Genomic DNA, 14,249 nt, shown 5'->3' with positions numbered 1-14,249 from the left:
TCTGGGGAGCACCAGGATGACAAAGCCAGCTGCTATGCATAGATCACTTCTGCTTATGCCCCAAGCCTATCAGGAATGCTTTATTTCCACATTCTCTCCCTGTTTTCCATCCCCCCTATCAATCAATCAATCAACATTCCATGCTCTTTGCCTACGCTCAGTCCACTTCTTGTTGGGCTGTTGCAGGGGCTGCCCATTTGGTTCTTTTACCCAAAATATTTTTTGTACTTCTGCAAACCTTCAAGTTGTCCCCAAGCCTGCCGAGCCTTGAGACCTTCCTCTTGCCTGTGGATCAGCACTTGGAGAATGCTGATAGTGTGTGTGTGTGTGTGTGTGTGTGTGTGACGTGTCTTAGCCTGTGATTATTTATTTGCAAAGTATTTGATAATTATACTTCTTCCTGGGTGTGCTTTTCTGTCATTGCAAAAGTTTTAATTGTCTAAAATTACCTTCTTCTTTCTATGCCCAGGCATGGTGGACAATTTTCTAGACATGGGTGGATTTCATATTTAAATCATTGGATTGAATTTTAAAAAGAGGTGTGCCCCTACCGCTACCCCATGATTAAATTTGAAAAACTTTTTTTTTTGACGTAGTAAAATCTTTGTGTCCTGTGAGTGGTTTTGATAACTCCACTTAACTTCTCACCACCACCCTCTTTGAGCTTGTCTTGACATCGGGCCAAGTTTACATTGGGCCATACTCGTTGCGATATTAATGGTGTTGATGCAATTAAAATGTGCATTGTTTTAAAATGTAAACAGCAGCCATGGGAGCAAGGGAGCAAATGGACCACTGGGCAGGGGCGTAGCCAGGATCAAAATTAGGGGGGGCAAGGGGCAAGGGGTGGGGCCAAGGCACGGGGGGAGGGACCACAGTGGGGCAAGGAAAGCCATGGTCGTTCAGGGGCGAGGGGGTGCCAGGATCAGCCTGAAATCGGGCTGTTCCGATCCCCTCCTCCCCCTCCGTGATCGCCGGGGCGGGTGGAGGGAAAGCTGGCCCGCAGCCAGCAAGGGAGAAGGGAAAACCCCAGAGCCGCGCAAAGCGTTTGGCTGGCTTTCCCTCCACCCGCCCCACAGCCAGCCAGGGAGAAGGGGGACAGCACCGGGTGGCGGCGGGCAGCGGGGCAGGCTGGGCAGCGGCCCTGCTTCTAGGGGGGGCAACTGCCCCCTCCTGCCCCCCCTACGCCCATGCCACTGGGAGGGGAAGCTTCACACACACACACACACAACCACTGCAGTCCAAAAAATTTTCCCCTCCAGCTGCTATTTACATTGGGTGGGAAGGCCCTGTTGGCACAAGAAATTCCACCTGTCACAAGTGCTGGGAACTGGTGTGATTGCACCCATGTGCATGCCTGTTTACCAGGAAGAATAATACCTCTCTTCTTTCCGTTGGTGTTTACTCATTGTCACTATCACTTTTACCTGTGGGCACGTCCTCTTCTGCCATTGGCCAGAGATTCCTTTCTTAAGATTTGAAGTGAGGAGAAAGGTTACGGTTCACCTCTCTCCCGAGGTTGATGCATTAACTTCCTGGTCTCCTAACAGCACAGTTTGCTGAGTCAGAGAGGTAAGCCACACCTGTGACTTTAGCTATGCAGGGAGTGCTTTGACAGAGGCGTTCTTGTCAGCTCAAAGCATCCTTCTAACCTAATTGTTGTTTTGTTCACGTATATGGAGAGAGAGGTAGGTGAAAGGGCTGCTTAGCTCCGGATGCTCAGTTTCCATCCAAGGGCAGCCAAGTCCTTGATTTATTTGTTTCCTCTGCGAGCTCTCTGTTTACTTTTTAAGTCCTTGCAGGAAGTCGGAGCTAAAATAGGTGCAGCTATTTGGGAGTGTGTAATTGCCATTTGGGCAGCCTGCATTCCTGCTGTGTCTCTTGGGTGGGAAAAGGGTTCTGCTTCCCCTTTGGCCACCGAGGCGCTTCTCCTGGCCCAGGCAAGGAGAAGAGTGACTTTTCCTGTCTCCCAGGGTCAGTCTTTGCGCCACAGGTCTCCTCCGTTCCTGCCTAGGAGCATTCTGCAGCCATGCTGAAGCAGATCCTGGCAGACATGTACGTGGACCCGGAGCTCCTGGCAGAGCTGAGCGAGGAGCAGAAGCAAATCTTGTTCTTCAAGATGAGGCAGGAGCAGATCAGAAGGTGGAAGGAAAGAGAAGTCCCGGTTACTTCGCCACAGCCGGCAGTGAAGAAAGGTCAGTGAACAAGCGGCTTTGTTTGGTGCGTGGGCATTTGAGATCTAGTGGGAAGAAAATGAGCTGTTGTTGTTATTTGTTATTAAGATTTCTATTGTGCCCTTCAAGCAAGTTTTCAGGTGAAGCTTTGGGGTAAAGGTAAAGGGACCCCTGACCATTAGGTCCAGTCGTGACCGACTCTAGGGTTGCGCGCTCATCTCGCATTATTGGCCGAGGGAGCCGGTGTATAGCTTCTAGGTCATGTGGCCAGCATGACAAAGCCGCTTCTGACAAACCAGAACAGCACACGGAAACGCCGTTTACCTTCCTATTTATCTACTTGCACTTTGATGTGCTTTTGAACTGCTAGGTTGGCAGGAGCTGGGACCGAGCAATGGGAGCTCACCCCGTCACAGGGATTCGAACCGCTGACCTTCTGATCAGCAAGCCCTAGGCTCTGTGGTTTAACCCACAGCGCCACCTGGGTCCGAAGCTTTGGGTCTGGGGTGTAATAAAGTACTTCCCTACAGATGGAGGTTAATACCAAGCATTATATGGAAGTCTTTTGATCACTAATAATCATAAGAAGCCTATTATGCAGGTCGGTAGTACTATTTATTCCTAAATTGGAGAGGGGAGAAGTCTGTGTGGATGGAGGGGGAAGGAAGGCTGAGAGAGAGAGAGAGAGACAGACAGACAGACAGACAGACAGACAGACAGACAGACAGACAGACAGAGCCGCAGATACCTGAGGCCACCTGGTGAGATCATTGCAAAGGTGAGATTTGAGGTGAGGACTTTCTGTCTTTCCCTCTCTCCTCAGTCACCATGCTTCACTGTTGTTGTTGTTTAGTCGTTTAGTCATGTCCGCCTCTTCGTGACCCCATGGACCATAGCACGCCAGGCACTCCTGTCTACCACTACCTCCTGCAGTTTGGTCAAACTCAAGTTTGTAGCTTCGAAAACACTGTCCAACCATCTCGTCCTCTGTCGTTCCCTTCTCCTTGTGCCATCCATCTTTCCCAACATCAGGGTCTTTTCCAGGGAGTCTTCTCTTCTCATGAGGTGGCCAAAGTATTGGAACCTCAGCTTCAGGATCTGTCCTTCCAGTGAGCACTCAGGGCTGATTTCCTTAAGAATGAATAGGTTTGATCTTGCAGTCCATGGGACTCTCAAGAGTCTCCTCCAGCACCATAATTCAAAAGCATCGATTCTTTGGCGATCAGCCTTCTTTATGGTCCAGCTCTCACTTCCATACATCACTACTGGGAAAACCATAGCTTTAACTATACGGACCTTTGTCGGCAAGGTGATGTCTCTGCTTTTTAAGATGCTGTCTAGGTTTGTCATTGCTTTTCTCCCAAGAAGCAGGCGTCTTTTAATTTCGAGACTGCTGTCACCATCTGCAGTGATCATGGAGCCCAATAATGTAAAAGATACATTAAATACACAAGCATCAGGCTGTTCAGTAAATTTATTTTGAAGTGGGTCAGGTAGGTCCAGTTCCTAGTAGATCACTCATAGGGAGAAAATCCTCGGCTGTCACACACAGCTCTCGTTTCTCATGGAAATGAAGCAACTCTGCCTACCTTTCCCCCTTTGTTTTTGTTGTTATTTGTTAAATTTCTGTACCTCCGAAGATCACAGGGCAGTTGACAATATAAAAACACAAAAACACATAACATAATAACAAACAAAAGCGATACCCACACACACAGTCTAAAAGGCCATAGATTGTTTACCAATTAGCCAAAGGCCTGGTTGAAGAGGAATGTTTTCACCAGGCGCCTAAAGGTATGCTACATAGGTGCCAGACGAGCCTCCCTGGGGAGAGCATTCCACAAACAGGGAACCACCACAAAAAAGGCCCCGCTCTCATGTTGCCACCCTCCCAGCCTCTCATGGAGGAGGCACACAAAGAAGGACCTCAGATGTCCAGGTCAGTTCATATAGAGACAGGCAGTCCTTGAGGTAATGCAGTCCTGACCCATTTATGGCTTTATAGGTTGGCACCAGCACTTTGAACTGGGCCCAGAAACAAAATGGAAGCCATTGCAGTCGTCGTCCCACCACCACCACCTGGCAATTAATATCTACTCTGAGTAAAACTACCACCCTTGGTATCTCAGTGGAGCTGATTCTGAAGACCTCCCAGGGTGGCTTACAATAAATGGAATCCAAGTACCGTAACAGGAATACAATTGTGTTTGTGTCAAAGCATCAGATCAATAACAGTAATAAGGGTGTGTTTCGTTGGAGGAACCGGAAATCCCAGTGATGAAAGCATAAATCAGCCATACCATAGGCTCTCGTTCTCCACTTGGCAAGCTTCCTTATGGTAACTGCAAACCTGCAAGCTACCACATCCAAACAAACGTGGGCCATTTTGTGTACAGTGGTACCTCGGTTTAAGTATACAATTGGTTCCTGAAGTCTGTACTTAACCTGAACCGTACTTAACCTGAAGCGAACTTTCCCATTGAAAGTAATGGAAAGTGGATTAATCCGTTCCAGACGGTCCGCGGAGTACTTAAACTGAAGCGTACTTAACCTGAAGTGAACTATCCCATTGAAAGTAATGGAAAGTGGATTAATCCGTTCCAGACAAGTCCGCGGAGTACTCAACCTGAAGCGTACTTAACTCGAAGTATAAGTGTAATTGGTTCTGGAAGTCCGTACTTCACCTGAAGCGTACTTAACCTGAAGCGAACTTTCCCATTGAAAGTAATGGAAAGTGGATTAATCCGTTCCAGACGAGTCCGCAGAGTACTTAAACTGAAAGTACTCAAACCGAAGTGTACTTAAACCCGAGGTATGACGGTACATTGCTGGGCTGCTTCCAGATGGGAGATTACTGTGGAAACTGTTTGCATGAAACACACAATGTCATAATCAGCCACTCAGAAGTAGACCTGGTGTGTTCTGGTCAAGGGAACTGGGATAACTAAGGAGCTGGAGAGTCGCATACCCCCCGTTTATAGAATAAGATCACTGGTGCATTTAACCTAGGGTTGTCTGTTCTGCCAGCCCATCTCAGCAGAAGACAGAGGCAGGTCTTTCCCAGGCCTGTTAAATGAAATTTTTAACTGACTGCTAGGGACTGAAAATGGGCTTTCATTATGCCAGCCATGTGCTCTGACAATAAGCTATGAAAAACACACACTCCATCATGGGTTGTGCTGGGATGAAGTCTGTGCAGTAAGGACTGGACTGGGTCACACGCCCCTTCTCATGGGGCCTTCCTACTGAACCTTGTTTCTTGTTTTGCAGTCCATGGGAAATCCGTTCAGTGGAAGCTCGGAGCAGACGGTGACGTCTGGGTGTGGGTGATGGGCGAGCATTCCCTGGACAAGCCATATGACCAGCTCTGCAGTGACCTCCTTGCTGAAAAAGTGAAGCAGCAGTCGCTTCAAGAAGCAGGGGCAAAAAGGTTGGTATGGCTTTCCAAACATTCAGAACAATACTTAAAAATCTGGCGCAACCGGTCAGGCTGGCTGGTTTTTCCTGACAGACGAAGGGATCAGGCACTGACTAGTACAAACTGGGAACCGCTTGGTTCGGATGAAAGATTCTGCAAACCATGTTTGCCTTTTGAAGACCTGCCTTTGTCAATTTATGCTGTGTGAGTGTGAAATCCAGTTCCAAATGCACTTCTCTTGCCTACTCAAAATATTAATAGTGTTAAAAGGTTTGGGGGTTTTTGGGAGGGGGAGGAGCAAGGATCCCCTAAACTCCTGGCTGCTAGATGCTCCCCATAATTCCTGAATTTTGTAAAAGTTAGAATGAATGAAGGTTTGATTAAATTGTGCCAAATTCTGCTGGGTCCAGTTCATGTTGGCATAGTTAGTTGTGTGTGGGTCATTGGAGGAACAAAGCTAATAATGGTCTCACCATTAACCCATCAAGAAAGTCTTTAGGAAGAGGAAGACTATGTCAGACAAGGAGGGGTAGGTCCTGTCCTGCAACTATTTGTTAGTAGGTCAGTGATGGCGAACCTATGACACGCATGTTAGACGTGACACGCAGAGCCCTCACTGCTGCCACACACCCCATTGGCCCATTCACGCTATTGTTGTTGTCCCCCCCCATTTGTTCTCTCGCTCCTCCTACAGCTTGTCTCCGCTACAGCTTGTCTCCGCTGTTAAAACCCGGATCCCTTTGTTGTTGTTGTTGTTGTTGTTGTTGTTGTTGCTGGTAGCCAGAGATTGGTTTTTTAACCCTTTCTGTGCTGTTTTTTCTGGCACTTTGGCAGAATATGATTGGGTGTAACAGCGTTCGTTTTTTAACCCGTTCTGTGCTGTTTTTTTTGGCGCTTTGGCAGACTATGTCGGTGCTGCGTGTTAGTTCCAGCGAAGGTATTATTCGTCATTTATTTCTGTTCTCTTTCCCCCCCAAAAAGCGCAGCAGCTTCGGGGCACACCCCCAAAAAAGCAAAGCAGCTTTTGCACCCCCCCAAAAAAACCTCCAAAACTTTGGTCAGCAGCTCCCCAAAAAAAGCTCAACGACTGGGCACTTTGTGATAAATAAGAGGTTTTTGGTTTGGTTTGGTTAAATAATTAGTTTTTAGTTTATTAAATACAGTTATATATTAGAATTATACATTTTTGTTATTTAAACTATAAATATCATGAAATTGTGGGGGTTTTTCTCGAAGTGACACACCACCCGAGTTATGCTTGGTTTTTTGGCGAATTTTGACACACCAAGCTCAAAAGGTTGCCCATCACTGTAGTAGGTGGTGACAAAAGGGTTTTAAGCAGGGGTCAGCAAACCTTTTCAGCAGGGGGCTGGTCCACTGTCCCTCAGACCTTGTGGGGGGCTGGACTATATTTTGGGAAGAAGAAAAAAGAATGAATTCCTATGCCCTACAAATAACCCAGAGATGCGTTTTAAATAAAAGTACACATTCTGCTCATGTAAAAACACCAGGCAGGCCCCACAAATAACCCAGAGATGCATTTCAAATAAAAGGACACATTCTACTCATGTAAAAACACACTGATTCCGTCTGCGGGCCGGATTGAGAAGGCGATTGGGCCAGATCCGGCCCCTGGGCCTTAGTTTGCCTACCCATGGTTTTAATAAGATTGTAGGAATTCCTTTTGGATTATGTAACTGAACAGAAAAAAATGTCAGTTTTGCAAGCTGGAGTGGGGAGCCAGAGCATGAGGCAGGGTATCTGTTTTATGCAGCGGAGAGGGTCAGACATGATGTCTGGTGTCTCTTAAAGTCTGAGGCTGGAAGGAACCGGACCCTCTTGGGATGTGGATGCTCTGCACACACCCCATCAAGGCACAGGTATACATATATATGTGCCAAGAAACCATATGTCATAAAGACACCACAGTTTCCGCTGTGCCTCATTGTCCCCCAAGGGAACACAGACCCTGGCAAGCATGCCTGGTACCCCTGATACCTCTGCACCGCTTGGAGACTGGGGTGGAGTTTAACAAAAGAAGTAACAGGGAAATAGTGTAGTTCTGAGTATGGCTGTCAGTTTCAAGACCTTTATTCCCACTAGCAGAATGGCCATCCTGCATGACATAGGAACCTAGCAAACCAGACCAATCTAGCTTAATGCTGTCTGCACCGACTGGTCACAGCACTCCAGGGTTTCAGGCAGGGATGTCTGGAGATGCCAGGGTTTGAACTGAAGGGAGGGTGAAATATACTCGGAGTCAAGAGTGAATTTCATGCTCTTTATTCAGCTCATAGTCATCAAGGAGGAGAAGAGAAGACGAAAATGGCTCTTTTCCCAAAACCATCTGCTTATATACATTATTTACACAATGGGCCTTGCGTGATTGGCTACTTCAGGGCTACACCTGTGGGCCAATTATATTGTGGATTGACTTTTGCCTGCAGCCTGATTGGCTGCTCCTACAGGCCAATCAGGTAGCAGATTCACTTCTGCCAGCCGCCTGATTGGCTGCTCCAGCAGGCCAATCAGGTTGCGGATTCACTTCCACCTGGAGTTGGATTGGGTAGCTCCCGCTGATTCTGAATCCTATTGTTCTAGGATTCAGCTCAGTACATAACACCCCTCCCCTCTAAGTTCCAGTCCTGCCCGGGAAGTTGCATTCGTAGTCCCCAAGGTCTGCTGGCCGCCTCCGTGTGCGTTGTGGCCTGGGGTGTTCCTTGGTCAGGGGTTCTGGTTCTGGCTCGTGTTCCGAGGCTGCTGGCTGTGCCGGGGCTGTCTGGTCTGGCGCCACTGAACCACTAGGTTGTAGCTCTGGTTCCGGTGTCCTTCCAGCCTCGGGGCGCCCCTCTGTGCCTACTGCTTCTGCTTCCTCTGCCCACCCCTCTCGCTCTACAGGCCTCACTGCCCTGCTGTCCCCTTGGGACCCCTCTGTCCCGCTCTCCTCCCGGGTTCCTCCTGGGAATCGTCGCCGTATCTGGTCGCAGTGGCGGCGCCAACATTGCCCCCCTTCCGTTAGTACCTCGTACGACACGGGACCGGTCACCTTGGTGACTGTGGCGGGTACCCATGCTGGGCCTGCCCCAAAATTCTTTGCATACACTGGGTCCTGGGCCACAAATGTCCGGGGGTTCCTGCCTTTCCCCACCACTACCTCATCCTGAGCTCTGTCGGGGTGAAGTCGGTCCAGTCTAGTTGCAAGGCGCCGGCCCATTAGTAATTCAGCTGGGCTCCGGCCCGTCGTTGTGCTTGGGGTGCTGTGCTGTGCTAGAAGAAATGCGGCAAGGCGGTATTCCCAGTCCCCTTGTGTCATGCGGCGGAGGCTGTCCTTGGTGGTCCGCACCATGCGCTCCGCTTGGCCATTGGTGGCAGGGTGGAATGGTGCTGAGCGGATGTGGCGGATGGCGTTCTGCGCTGTGAAGGTCTGGAACTCCTCTGACGTGAATGCGGTTCCATTGTCCGAGACGAGGGTGTCAGGGAGCCCGTGGGTCGCAAACAGCTTACGTAGTACCCGGATGGCTGCCGCCGTAGAAGTGGATGGTACCAGTGCGACCTCCAGCCATTTGGTGTAGGAATCCACCACTATGAAGAATGTTTTTCCCTGGAAGGGGCCAGCGAAGTCCACGTGCAAGCGTGACCATGGATGTCGGGCGGACTCCCAGGGCTGGACTGGGGCCCTTGGGGGATCCGGGCGGGATTCTTGGCAGGTCTGGCAGTGTTGGACCCAGGCCTCTATCTCTCTGTCAATCCCCGGCCACCACACATAACTCCTGGCAAGGGCCTTCATCCTCACTACCCCTGGGTGTGTCTCGTGTAGGGCTGTGAGGACCCTTTTGCGGAGGGGCTGGGGAACAACAACCCTGCTTCCCCATAACAGGCACCCCTTGTGGGCCGACAGTTCATGTTTGCGGTTTGTGTAGCCAGCGAATTCTGGCCCGGGGCTGCTGCTGGGCCATCCTCGCCACACCCAGTCCAGGACCCGGGAGATGACCCTATCTTTTGTGGAATGGTGCACAACTTCTTGTGCCTGAATGGGTCGGTCGGGAAGCAGCTCCAGGGTCATAACCTCTTGCGCAGGCGCTGGGTCGGGGCCTGTTTCTGGTAGTGGTAGCCTGCTGAGGGCGTCTGCGTGGCCCATCGCCTTCCCAGGGCGGTGGATTAGTGCATACTGGTAGCCGGCAAGGAAAATTGACCACCTGAGGACACGTGGAGACAACACTTGGGGGGTCTGCTTCTCAGGGGCAAACAGGCCAAGCAACGGCTTGTGGTCAGTCACTATGGTAAAGGGCCGCCCGTACAAGAAATCATGGAATTTTTTTACGCCCTTCACGATTGCCAGACCCTCCTTGTCAATCTGTGAGTAGTTTCGTTCGGCTGCAGCAAGCGTCTGGGAGAAGTATGCCACCGGCACCTCTCTTCCATCCGGGAGTTGGTGTCCCAGGACAGCGCCGATGCCATAGGGAGAGGCGTCGCATGCCAGCACCACTGGCAGCCTCTCGTCGAAGTGTGCCAAGACCGAGTTCGAGACGAGCAAGTCCTTGACTGCCTGGAATGCGGCCCTTTGTCGCTGGCCCCACACCCAAGGGGCCCTTTTATCTAGGAGTCTGTGTAGGGGCTCCGCTACCGCTGCCTTATGGGGAAGGAAGGCATGGTAAAAGTTCAATAGTCCCAAGAATGACTGAAGTTCGGGCTTGCTCTTGGGCGCTGGGGCCTCACAAATGGCCCGTACCTTGTCACCGGTTGGATGGACCCCTTCTGCGTCCACCTTAAATCCCAGAAAGTCCACCTGCGGCACTCCCAGTAAACACTTTTCCCGCTTCACCTTGAGGCCCGCCGTCTGGAAACGGTGCAGGACGGAGCGGAGGCGGTCCTCAAATTCCTCTGGTGTGGGCCCGGCGATCAGTACATCATCGAAGAAGGGGGTGACACCAGGAATCCCTTTAAGGAGAGAGTCCATTAGATTCTGGAATATGCCTGGTGCCACGCTAACGCCAAATTGCAGCCGCTTTACTCTGAATGCCCCTCTGTGCGTCACAATCGTCTGAGCCTCTTCTGTGGCTTCGTCCACAGGCAACTGTTGATACGCTTGGGCCAAGTCCAGTTTGCCAAAGATTTTTGACCCAGCCAGGGTGGCGAGGACATGGCTGACCACTGGCACTGGGTATGCATGGGCCGTGAGAGCCTTGTTTATGGTGCATTTGTAGTCTGCACAGATGCGGACCGAACCGTTAGGCTTGACGGGTGTGACAATTGGAGTTTCCCAGGGGGTGTTGGGCACCGGCTCCAGCACTCCTTGCTCCACGAGCCGGTCCAATTCCTCGTCTATGCGGGGTTTCAGGGCAAACGGGACCCGGCGGGCCTTGTGCCTGATGGGTCGTACAGCGGGGTCTAGCTGTAGGGCAATGGGGGGTCCTGTATATCGTCCCAATGCCCCATCGAAAACCCCTGGAAACTCTTTGCATATGGCGTCCACGTCCACTTGTAAGCTAGTGCGGTTCACCCCGGTAACGGCTAGCCCCAGAGGTCCAAACCATGCCAGTCCCAGTAAGCTAACGTAGGGGCCCTTAACTACCAGCAAGTCCAATTGTTGCTTTCGCCCTCGATATTGCACCCTGAAGGTCCCCACCCCCATAGTAGGGACCTTACGTTTCTGGAAGTCCCGGAGGGTGAATGGGGCCGGCCTTAGTTTGGGACCCCCATTAGGGCACAGTTCCCTTAATGTTCGGGCCGAGATTATGGATAGAGTTGAACCCGTGTCCAGCTCCATGCGGCATGGGGCTCCCTCTATCTGTACCTCTATATAAATTTTCTCTGTGCTGGGATGGGGCAACTGGAATACCTGGTAGTCCGTGATCTCCGTCGAGTTGCCTTAGTGCATGGTGCCGTGTGACCTGGGGCTCCTGGGTCGGTCATCTGATGCTTGTCGACGGGTGAGTCGAGCCCGACACACCCGGGCGATGTGTCCCAATTTTCTGCACTGCCTGCACTCTGCGTTGCGGAAACGACAGGTCCTCCTCTCGTGGTTCTCCCCGCAGCTTGCACAGTTCCCTCCTTCTCGTCGAGGCTGCTGTGGTGTGTGTGCTGCTTGAGTGCGCCGCTGTACTCGGTGTACTTCCTCCCTGTCAGATTCGGATTCGTCGGTGAGGTCTTCGTGGTAGACCCTCGGTTGGGATGGCGGGGCCGGTCGTGCCTCTTGCGTTGACCTCTCGGCGGCTTCGGTTGCCAGGGCTTCCTCCAGAGCAATCTGGAACGTGAGGTCTTTTTTGGCGTAGAGGCGTTGTTGCAACATCTCGTCCCTCAGGCCACCGACGAGGCGGTCACGAAGCATGTTCTCCAATTCTGAGAAGTTGCATAACCGGGCGGCTTGGCGGAGGGAGGTCACAAACCCAGTTATGGTTTCCCCCGGGGCTTGCCGTTTTGCGTAGAAGGCATTTCGGCAAGCTACCACCGAGGGCTGTGGTGAGAAGTGCTCCTTCAGCCGTTCCATTATTGTTTTGTAAGAGACGGTAGCGACATCTCTAGGTGCAAGGAGAGCCCGGGCGATTTCAAACGTCTCCTCTCCACAGACGCTGAAGAATGTCGCCCTCTTCATGGCATCGTTGGTGACTTCTTTCGCTTGCAGGAGGAAGTTGAAACGGGCGGCGTACCCTTCCCAGTCTCCTGATGCTGGTTTGAATGGCGAGAAGCTGCTGTCGGTTGCCATTCTGGGTTCCTTGGGTCCTGGAGCTGAAGCCTGGATGCACGGTGCGATGCAGCGGTGCAGCAGGTGGCGGTGCTGCGGTGCAGTGCGTGGTGGCGGTCAGCTCAGCAGGATCCCACCTTCGTCGCCAGTGAAATATACTCGGAGTCAAGAGTGAATTTCATGCTCTTTATTCAGCTCATAGTCATCAAGGAGGAGAAGAGAAGACGAAAATGGCTCTTTTCCCAAAACCATCTGCTTATATACATTATTTACACAATGGGCCTTGCGTGATTGGCTACTTCAGGGCTACACCTGTGGGCCAATTATATTGTGGATTGACTTTTGCCTGCAGCCTGATTGGCTGCTCCTACAGGCCAATCAGGTAGCAGATTCACTTCTGCCAGCCGCCTGATTGGCTGCTCCAGCAGGCCAATCAGGTTGCGGATTCACTTCCACCTGGAGTTGGATTGGGTAGCTCCCGCTGATTCTGAATCCTATTGTTCTAGGATTCAGCTCAGTACATAACAGAGGGGTTTGCCAATTGTGTTATTGAGCTAGATCTGATCCTATAGTTTGCATTGCTTGCATTGTATGAATTCTGACTGTATGGCTAACCCCCCCCCCTCCTATCCCTGGGATGTCTTGCTTAAAATGCTTTCCTCTTTGCCTCTCTGTGTGCCAAAGTGTAATGTAACAGTGAGACAGCTTGCTATCAAGGCTAAGAGCTGGCCTTGTCTGGAACACAGAGAGGGGCTTATCAGTGGATGAGCTTGACGCTGGAAGCTGCTATGCTTGACGCATAGTCTTACTCAAGGCTGCTGGAAGATGCTACCGGGGTAGCATGAGTCAGCATGTGTTTATGCACAGGACCGGACACGGATCTTCCTTATATGTACTTGTGACCCCCTTGCGTGCACACATTTACAGAGGAGGGGAAAAGAGCCCAAGAAGTGTATAAGAAGCTTTGCAAATTTTTGTTTCTTTACTCTTGTCGTGAAGCTTGACCACCAAGAGTCTCTTAAATAAGAATAATTTTTTAAAAAATATTCTTTCTCTGGATTCAACCCCAGTGTCGTTATTGACTGTCTCTGTCCCTGCCTGGGCGCAACTTAAGAACCCTTATCAGCTAATAAGGCTGCAGAACCAGACACCTTTTACATGCAGAGTGAATGCTTGTCCACTGAGCTACAGCCTCCCCGCCTCTGACGCTGGCTGGAAGGCAGTAACCTGCCTCTGGCTCTTTCCTGAGATGCGCTGCTACTTTGTAAGTTGGTGAACACATCCATCCAATGGTCCCCATTTGCTAGGGCCAGTTCTGATTTTCTGGTACTTGAGCCTTTATTTATTTGTTTGCTGAAGACTTCTAGGCCGTGGGTTAAACCACAGAGCCTAGGGGTTGCTGATCAGAAGGCCGGCGGTTCGAATCCCCACGACGGGGTGAGCTCCCGTTGCTTGGTCCCAGCTCCTGCCAACCTAGCAGTTTGAAAGCACATCAAAGTGCAAGTAGATAAATAGGTACCACTCCAGCGGGAAGGTAAACGGTGTTTCCGTGCGCTGCTCTGGTTTTGCCAGAAGCAGCTTAGTCATCCTGGCCACATGACCCGGAAGCTGTATGCCGGCTCCCTTGGCCAGTAAAATGAGATGCGCGCCACAACCCCAGAGTCGTCCACAACTGGACCTAACGGTCAGGGGTCCCTTTACCTTTACTTTACACTCATAAAAGGGACCTGGGTGGCGCTGTTGTATAAACCACTGAGCCTTGGGCTTGCTGATCAGAAGGTCGGCGGTTTGAATCCCCATGACGGGGTGAGCTCCCATTGCTCGGTCCCTGCTCCTGCCAACTTAGCAGTTCGAAAGCACGTCAAAGTTCAAGTTGATAAATAGGTACCGCTCCGACGGGAAGGTAAATGGCATTTCTGTACACTGCTCTGGTTTTGCCAGAAGCGGCTTAGTCATGCTGGCCACATGACCTGGG

At 51.0% G+C, this 14,249-nt stretch overlaps 1 protein-coding gene across 1 annotated transcript in view; it reads left to right on the top strand.

Moving 5' to 3' along the window:
* Nucleotides 1-1,578: 1,578 nt before the first annotated feature.
* The window catches only part of SH2D4A (SH2 domain containing 4A), a 36,521-nt gene continuing 23,850 nt past the window's right edge, over nt 1,579-14,249 (top strand). The window contains exons 1-3 of the mRNA XM_060282073.1: nt 1,579-1,688; nt 2,015-2,195; nt 5,445-5,794. Coding sequence (XP_060138056.1) covers nt 1,677-1,688; nt 2,015-2,195; nt 5,445-5,794 — 543 coding nt within the window. The 5' untranslated portion in view covers nt 1,579-1,676. The remainder of the gene's footprint in view (nt 1,689-2,014; nt 2,196-5,444; nt 5,795-14,249) is intronic.

This window comes from Zootoca vivipara, chromosome 13 (assembly GCF_963506605.1).
Source record: "Zootoca vivipara chromosome 13, rZooViv1.1, whole genome shotgun sequence".
NCBI classification, from domain to species: Eukaryota; Metazoa; Chordata; class Lepidosauria; order Squamata; family Lacertidae; genus Zootoca; species Zootoca vivipara.
This window is presented reverse-complemented; position numbering and strand designations above follow the sequence as displayed.